This window comes from Scyliorhinus torazame, chromosome 18 (assembly GCF_047496885.1).
Source record: "Scyliorhinus torazame isolate Kashiwa2021f chromosome 18, sScyTor2.1, whole genome shotgun sequence".
NCBI classification, from domain to species: Eukaryota; Metazoa; Chordata; class Chondrichthyes; order Carcharhiniformes; family Scyliorhinidae; genus Scyliorhinus; species Scyliorhinus torazame.
Window position 1 is genome coordinate 118,663,183 of NC_092724.1, and position 9,303 is coordinate 118,672,485.

The 9,303-nt window shown below is 45.8% G+C and overlaps 1 protein-coding gene across 2 annotated transcripts in view; it reads right to left on the reverse strand.

The window, feature by feature from the left end:
- nup85 (nucleoporin 85) overlaps window positions 1-8,795 on the reverse strand; it is a 74,396-nt gene extending 65,601 nt beyond the window's left edge. For both annotated transcript variants that reach the window (XM_072483219.1, XM_072483218.1), the window contains exons 1-4: window positions 8,656-8,795; window positions 7,824-7,914; window positions 5,126-5,285; window positions 1,411-1,487 (exon numbers count right to left, since the gene is read on the reverse strand). In XM_072483219.1, the coding sequence (XP_072339320.1) occupies window positions 1,411-1,487; window positions 5,126-5,285; window positions 7,824-7,914; window positions 8,656-8,694 (367 nt within the window). In that variant the 5' untranslated portion in view covers window positions 8,695-8,795. The remainder of the gene's footprint in view (window positions 1-1,410; window positions 1,488-5,125; window positions 5,286-7,823; window positions 7,915-8,655) is intronic.
- Window positions 8,796-9,303: the final 508 nt, after the last annotated feature.

A 9,303-nucleotide genomic window follows, 5' to 3' on the forward strand; every position in this document is an offset into this window, starting at 1 on the left:
GTCCAGCAAGCTTGGTCTGTCCCCTCGAACCACTACCAACGGCAAACTTACTGATTGCTGTCCGTACGTTGCCAGGACCATGGAGGTACCTGCAATAGTCAACGGCTCCCCAGTATACATAGCCAGCCAGTGTCTTTGAGCATCTAGAAACCCGACTGGATTTTGTCAAATGTGTGGTGGAGGGCCACGGTGACTGCCACTCCGGTATAGAGTTCCATTTGTATGGAGTGTCCAATAACCAATCGTGTCACCTGGATCGCGGTCACCATTGGTGCAGTCACGCAGTGCAGTTGCTGATTGGAGTCATCCTCATCTTCCACACAGTATGCACGGTCACGCGGGGGTCGGCCGTGTCAGGAGGGCCGGTGCGGTCACCACGGGAGGTCTGGGGCCGAGGTCCCAGCGCCCCATCAGCTGCCGGTAACCGTTATCCAGGTATCCCTGGTTGGGAGAGCTGTCTCGGCGGCCGTCAGGCGCTTTGCGGAGGTGGCCTCCATCTCTGTGGTAGTTCACTGCTGGGGGTCCCGTTCCTCGGGTCTTTGGACGGCCTGCCAGCTGGCGCTTGGTTGGTCATCCCAGACTAAGGACCGCCATGCCTTGGAGCTCCTGTACCCCCTGCTCCGCACTCTCGTGTGAGATGGCCATCTCTCACGTCTTTTGCAAAGTTATGTGAGTTTCGGCCAAAAGTGTCCGCTGAGTCGCCAGGTTGCGAATGCTGCAGGTGAACCAGTCTCGCAGGAATTCATTTAAGGTAGGCCCAAACTCACTAGTTTAAGCAAGCTTTTGCAAATGTGCCAAATCATAGCTGGACTCCCCTTGAGCCTGGGTGGTCGTATAAAAGCGGAAGCGGCAGATGATAATGGGGGTTTCGGATTAAAGTGCTCCCCAACCAAGGCTACCAATTCAACAAAGGACTGCAAATCCAGCACAACCGGGTGGGTCAAGCTCTGTATGATCCCGTAGGTTGTCCCAACAACAGCCGTCAGTAAGGCTGTTTGCCATTCGTCTCCGACAATTGCATTTGTTCTGAAAACATGCTGCATACATTCGATGTACTGGGTCCAGTCATTGTTACTCACATTGAACGTCTCCCATTTCCCAATATATGGCATCTCAGTCAGCAGAATAGGGGCCTCCGGAGATCTAAACAAGTGGTCCGCATTGCCGACGGCAACTCCAAACTCATCCTCGTCACCAGTGTAGACGGGGTGTACACCATCCGGTTCCCCGAGACCTCCACGGAATATGAACTTCCAACTTCCCGGTAAACAGGGTGGGTCTTCCCCCTTAACCAGGGGAGGGGGGGCTTCTTCGTATAAAAACCCCAACCTGGATGCAGGTCGGGAGGGAGGAGAGAGTTGTAAGATAAATAAATCTGTTACAATCATCACATTGTAACTCGCATCTTACCATTTCCTGAAGCTCTGTGCAGTTCCTCGAGGTAAGCTCTTATCACTGAACGATAGTTCCTACTAATAGAGACGAGCCTGCAACAAAAGAAATTCCGTTAGCACGTGTAAATAACACTTTACTAGCCCCCCCCCCCCCCAATCATTCCCCCTCCAACATCCCCAGCAACCCTACCAAACCCTACCAGGAGATACCAAAGTGGCTGGCGCACTTCCAGATAAACAATGATTCACAAATAAAATTGAAATTAGGAGTGGGTCATTCAGCCCTTCAAACCTTCTCCACTAATGAATATGATCATGACCGATCCTCTATCTCAAAGCCATACTTCTGCTCTATCCCCATACCCTATGACACCGTTATTGTCTAGAAATCTATTTCCTTCTTCAATATATTCAGTGAGTTGGCCTCCAGACTTTTGTGGCAGAAAATTCCACAAGTTCACCACCCTCTCAGAAAAGAAATGTCTCCTCATCCCAGTTCTAAATGGCCTACCCTGTATCCTCAGTCTGTGACCCCTTGTTCTAGCCCTCAAGCCAGAAAAATCACATCCCTGTATCCAGTCTGTCCAACCTGTCAGAATTTTATATGTTTCAATGAGATCCCCTCATTCTTCTAAACTTCAGTGAAAAAAGGCCCAATCTTTCCTGTCATCCCAAGAATCAGTCTGGTGAATCTTTGTTGCACTCCCTCAATGGCAAGTATATTGTTTCTTAGGCAAGATGATCAAAGCTACACACAATACTCCTGGGTTTGGTCTCAATGTTCTGTACAGCTGCAGAAAGACATCCTTGCTCCCGTACTCTTGCAATGAAGGTTAATATACCTTTTGCCTTCTTAACTGTTTGCTACACCTGTATACTTGCTTTCAGTGACTGTACACCCTTTTGTACATCAATATTTCCCAATTTATTATCATTTATATATTCTATCATCCTCTTTTTTCCTACCAAAGTGGACAACTTCACACTGTATATGCCATGTACATGCCCGCTCATTCAACTTGTTTAAATTGCCATTAAGCTTCTTAACACCTTCCTCACCATTCACCTTGCCACGAAGCTTCTTGTCATCAGCAAATTTGGAAATATTACATTTGGGTTCCCCCATCCAACCATTGATATATCGTGAAAAGCTGGGGCCCAAGCACTGATCCCTGTGCAACTCTACAAGTCACTGCCTGCCACTCTGAAAAAGACCCATTTATTCCTACATTCTTTCTGCTAACCAATTCTCGATCCATGCCATTGTATTACCCCCAATCCCATGTGCTTCAATTTTGCACACAAACCTCTTTTGTGGGACCTTATCAATAGCTTTCTGAAAATCCAACAACCCCACATCCACTGGTTCATCATAACATGTATAAGAGTTCAAAAAAAGATAACTCTGGAACGTTAATACAGTTTAAACCAAGGGCAGTAGGGTGGTGCAGTGGATAGCACTGCTGCCTTACGGAGCCGAGGTCCCAGGTTCGATCCCGGCTCTGGGTCACTGTCCGTGTGAAGTTTGCACATTCTCCCGTGTTTGCGTGGGTTTCGCCCCCACAACCCAAAGTTGTGCAGGGTAGGTGGATTGGCCACGCTAAATTGCCCCTTCATTGGGAAAAAATGAATTGGGCACTCGAAATATATATTTTTTAATGCAGTTTAAACCATGATACTTAGATAAGGGTCCAAAGTAAACAAAAAAGAATCAACATGTGGAATTGAACTTGACTGACTGAACTATGGGTATTTTTCTGAACAGCTGAATCATAAAAAAAAAAATTAAAGTGCCTAATTCTTTTTTTCCAATGGAGGTTCAATTTAGCATGGCCAATCCACCTACCCTGCACATCTATGGGTTGTGGGGGTGAAACCCACGCAGAAACAGGGAAAATGTCTAAACTCCACACGGACAGTGACCTGGGGCCAGGGTCGAACCTGGGTCCTCGGCACCATGAGGCAGCAGTGCTAACCACGGTGCCACTCTCTGAACAGCTGAATAATAGACTAAACAGCCTCTCACCCCGATTCGCCTCATGGAGATCGGATACCTCAGAAGAGAACAGAAAGCACAGCCTCACTGCTTATAATTGCTCCGCGCTATCCTAGAAACTGCCTTTACCCAACAATCAGGGCCACTAACTCCTGGTGTCTGACCAAGTCTCTGGCCAACTGAAGGATAACTTCCACCCATTTGTATTCCAGCGCACCCCGCACCCACTCTTACTCCCTCCAAGAATTTTTAAAATTTCATTTTGTACTTGTCCCCAAACATTCAGTGATTTGTGTACAATGACTCCCAAAATCTCTGTTTATCCACAGTTCCCAGTTCATTACAACTTTTTTTTTAAATATAGGACAGCACGGTGGCGCAATGGTTAGCACTGCTGTCTCACGGCGCCGAGGTCCCAGATTCGATCTCGGCCCTGGGTCACTGTCCGTGTGGAGTTTGCACATTTCCCCCCCCCCTTTCCCCCCGGTCTACGTGGGTCTCACCCCCACAACGCAAAAATGTGCAGGGTAGGTGGATTGGCCACACTAAATTGCCCCTTAATTGGAAAAAATGTTTTTTAAAATCTATGTTCCTTTGTATCTCCCTTCACTCATCTGTATTACTTACTGACTCACCAAACTTTGTCATCTGGATACCTCCATATACAACTCTCTGTTCTTTCATTTATATACACGGTGCAAAGCTGAGGCCCCAAGGAACGTCAAGCCTCGTCCCGTCAATAAAGAGGTCCTACCTTTTATCTCAATTCTGTCTCCCAGCCAATTTCCAACAAGTTATCTTTATAATTCTGTGCACTTTCATTTTTGCTCATAATCTCATGCTGGATTTTATCTTTTGAAAGTCTATATAGACAACATCCATAGGTACGACTAATTGATTTAGTTGAATCTTTTGAAGAGGTCCATTAATTGGACATGAACTACCATTCACAACCGAGTCTTTCTGATCAGCTCAAACTTTGACTAAGTGCTTAATCACGGTCTCCAATAAACCTCCCCACAATTCACATTGGACTGACAGGTTTGTTGTTATCTTGTTTCTCTCTCTCATTGTTCTCAGAATATGCAGTGACATTTGTAACTTTCCATAATAAAAACAGAATAGGCCAGAAATAATGAATGCTTTCAGAATATTCTATTTTTATTTCAGATTTCCAGTATCCTCAGTATCTTCCTTAAGTTTGTAATTTTCCAATTTTTTTAATTCCTTCTGCTAGCTGCAGGACAACAGTCACCAGGCAGTCCATATGCTCTGATGTGTTTCTCTCACGCTTTATTTTTCGTCTTTTTTGTTTATTTCAGATATTTTATGATGGTTTCCCATTAGATGGCCTGTCAAGACAGCTATTAGAGTACAACAATGGATCTTGGCATCCTCATCACCTAAACCTCACAGCACAGTCGCCACCGCTTAATAATCTGATAAACATGAAGCATTTTGAGATGCATACAAGAAGCTTGATAAAGTGCAATATAAATGTAAATCCATCTTTCTTATACCTACTACCTACATTGCATTCAAGGGAGCAAAAATCTCTCCGCTTCATTCATATCAATTTGTTGCAAAGAGTGAACTATCTGAACAGACTACATTTCAGCATTCAAGGGAGCAAAAATCTCTCCGCTTCATTCATATCAATTTGTTGCAAAGAGTGAACTATCTGAACAGACTACATTTCAGAGAAAAAGAAATAAAGAAACTAGTTTCTACTCACTCCACTTTCTGGGTAGTGCACTCATGCTCAGTGTTCTGAAGTGTCATGAAGATGCCGTGCGACTCGTTGAAAAGTTTAGAGAGAATTGGCGAGTAAATATCCTTATCATTGAAGACAGCTTGAATGGTGGGCATCCTTGATGAACTGCCAGGGGCCCTTTCTGAAGTTTGAATATAAAGAAGATCTGGAACTGTAAGTATACAGTCTGTACAAATCATACCAGACACAGCAATGCTTTTCAACTACAATTGATTAGTGTGAACAATTAGAAATGGCCCTCAAGTGGCCAGTGGTTGAAACCACAACCTGCCACAGCACAAAATGATGAATGTGAAAGATCCAAAATCCAATCCTGAATCCTAGAAACTGCCTTTACCCAGCAACCAGGGCAACTAACCCCTGGTGTGTGTGAGTGAGAGAGAGAGAGAGAGAGCCCCCAGAGTCCCTGGGTAAGGTATTCTGACTTAAATTGCATACTTCGGATGGTTCCGAATGTCTTAGAGCAATAGTTAACCAGAAAAGGTTCAAAGAATTATCCTTTCCAAAACGGTGCTGCTGACATGTGTTCATTCCCCTTAATTGTGGTTTCCCACCCATTGTGGTCAACAGGGCACTCAACCATGTCCAACCCATGTCCCGCACCTCTCTCCCAGAACCAGGATAGGGTCCCCCTCGTCCTCACTTTTCACCACACCAACCTCCGCACTCAAAGAATCATCCTCCGCCAGTCCCGCCAACTCCAGCATGATTCCACCACCAAACACATCTTCCCCTCACTCTCCCTGTCAGCATTTTGCAGGGCCCCTTCACTCTGGGATACCCTGGTCCACTCCTCCATCACCTCTAACACTTCACTCTCTTCCCACAGCACCTTCCCATGCAATCGCAGGTGTAACATCTGTCCCTTTATTTCCTCCTTGCTCACCATCTCAGGCTCTAAACACTCTTTTCAAGTGAGGCAGTGCTTCAGGTGCACCTCCTTCAATCTGGTCTATTGCATTTATTAATCCCAGTGGGGTCCACTCTACATTGGGAGAAACTAAACGCAGACTGGGTGACCGCTTTGCAGAACACCTCCGGTCTGTCCGCAAGCAGGACCCAGACCTTCCAGTGGCTTGCCATTTCAATTCACCGTCCTGCTCTCACGTCCACATGTCTGTCCTTGGCCTGCTGCAATGTTCCAGTGAAGCCCAGCGCAACCTGGAGGAACAGCACCTCACCTTCCATTAGGCATGTTACAGCCTTCCAGACTTAATGTTGAGTTATGACTGCGAACTCTCTCCTCCACCTTCACACCATTTTTATTTCTATCAATTTATTTTCATTTCTTCCATTGATCTGTTTTCCCCTCATCGCTGTTCCCCCCTCCCCCCACTCGGATCAACTGTTCCTAGTTGCCTTTTAACACACTGCCCAACTTTGTTCTACCATTCACACATTATGATCTCAATGTGCCACTATCAGCACCCTTCTTAGCTTTAATCACTTCTATTTACAGTCCTTGCCTTCTGTCCTCGACACCTTTGTCTATCTCCACTTATCACTGGCCCCCTATCCAGCCCCTCGCTCTATGTCCCCCCCACCTAAATATAAATCTGACCCCATTCGAAATTAAATGAAATGAAAATCGCTTATTGTCACAAGTAGACTTCAATGAAGTTACTGTGAAAAGCCCCTGGTCGCCACATTCCGGCGCCTGTTCGGGGAGGCTGGTACGGGAATTGAACCGTGCTGCTGGCCTGCTTTAAAAGCCAGCGATTTAGCCCAGTGTGCTAAACCAGCCCCTTCAAGTTCTCTCTAGCTTTGACAAAGAGTCACCCAGACTCTAAATGTTAGATCCCTTTTCTCTCCACAGATGCTGTCTGACCTGCTGAGAATGTCCAGTATTTTCTGTTTTTGTGTCGAAGAATTAAGACCGCTTCTAATTCTTGGGTGACTATAGTACTTTTACCCCTCAACCAGACTCTCCACAGGAATCCCTGAACCCTCCCCCCCAAGGAACCCCCAACTACCCAACCCGCCCCCCACTGCCGTACACAACTCCCAGCTAACACGTGATTGTTTCTCTACAGTCTGTTCGCTATACAGGGTCTGACAGACCTGAGGCCTTCCTGTATTTTTATTATTTCCATTCTTGATTAAATGATTATTCATTGAGATTCTTATCTCACAAATAAAAGGGGGAAACATAAAAAGGATATTTGGAAATAGAATTGGAGTGAATTGTGTCATGACAGATTAAAGGGGATGGTACACTACAGGAGATGATCATTTTGCCTATACTAACTCTTTGGTACAACTATTCAATTAGTTTAATTTCTCTGCATAGCCCAACTTATTTTTCCTTCAAGTGATTTTTCAATTCCGTTTGGAAAATTAGGATTGAGTCTGCTCCCATCATCCTTTCAGGCTATTTGTTCCATTTCACAACAACTAACTGCATAAATATTTTATCTCATGTTGCTCCCGGTTCACTTTTCAATCATTTTAAATCCATGCCCTCTGGTAACTCTCTCCTCCCACTGGAAATAGTTGCTCCTTATTTACACATTCTCTTGTGTCGGAATGTGTGCGCAAGTGCAAATTGTCATATTAAAACAATTGGGACAAAACACTGCAATATCCAGCATAGTACAAAAACAATTTCTCATTATTATATATAGCTTAGAATTTTTATAAACAACCTATGTCACTATACCTTTCCGGTCATGACTTGTTGGATAGAGCAACATTTGCGTAGGGCCCCATTCAAATCCAATGGGCTCTCCACGATTCACTCCTGGAATATACTGGAAACAACAAAAATGACAAAATGATTTAATGGAACTACTCAGTTGAGAAGTCGTATTTTCCTTTCCCTCTGAAGAAGTGTCGCACTGCCAAGAGGAACTGTTTTTTCAAACGAGATGGCTGCCTCGGCCAGCTGAATGTAAAAGAACCCAGGGCATGGCTGGAAGATCACCATAGGTGCTCTCCTCTGGTACCCTGATCAATATTTGTTCAACCAGCACCACTAAGAACAGATCACTATGTTGCTATTGGGGTCATTGCTGTGTACTAATTGGCTGTCACAGTACAACAGTAAACTACACTTCAAAAGGGGAAAGAGACTTGCATTTCTATAGCATCTTTCTCCTCCTTAAGGCATCCCAAATTGGTTTGCAGCCGATTAAATACGTTTGAACTGTAGATCCTGTTATTTTTCTAACTTTATCAGAGTTATAAAGCCAGAGCTCAGAGTGTAGACAGGAGCAAATCCCTAACCCAGCTCCTTGCCTGCTCCAAAAACCAATTCAAATTGAATCCAATTCATGGTCCCCACGAAACATACCAGATCCAGGCATTACACCTGACCTCATGCTCATCTCAGCCAAAAGGCAACCTCGGGAATAGAATCAGAGAACAATTACAGCACAGAGCGAGGCCACTCGGCTCGTCATGTTCATACTGGTTCTCTCGTCATGTTCACACTGGTTCTCTCTCCCCATCGCGGCTAGGAACACAAGCTCTCTCTTTATTTTTTTTCTCACCGTTATCACAGGTTCATAATCCATGTAGGGGTCCGCCATCCCGCTTCACGGCTGCGACACCTGCTCATCAAGGACCCCATCACCAAGGTGGCCTCACAGCTGCCTGCTCAGGCCTTGGCAATCGCCGCAAATCCCGCCCGGCATCTTCCCAGCCCATCTCTGGCTCGATCTGAAAGTCTTCAAGCGGCGACGGTTGAAGGAAAGCCCGCCAACCAGAAGCGGGAAACTCTGGCCTTTAACTCACTGGGCTGGGCAGAAAGGGAGAGAATGTCCCACAGACTGGGGCACCGACCGTCTGAGAGCTTTCAGCCAATTTGGTAATTCTACCATCACCATGCGTGGGTAGAGACCCAGTCACAGTGCTGCTGCTTCTTAGGCAGTCTCTCAGAGCCAACACTAAACATGAGTTCTCGGGTGACGAAAGAACCGATACGAACCGACATTCAGCAGATGGTGGTTGGAGGAGCATGTTGGGCGGGTGGGATGCCTGGGTTGCCAGGTGGTCCTTGCTGTTGATGCTTGGCTTCAGCGCTTCCCTGGATACTTTTCTTCCACTTCGGGCAGTCTTGGCCGAGGGATTCCCAGGTGTTGTTGGGGATGTTGCATCCTTTCAAGGAGGCTTTCCGATGGTGTCCTTGTGCCATTTCC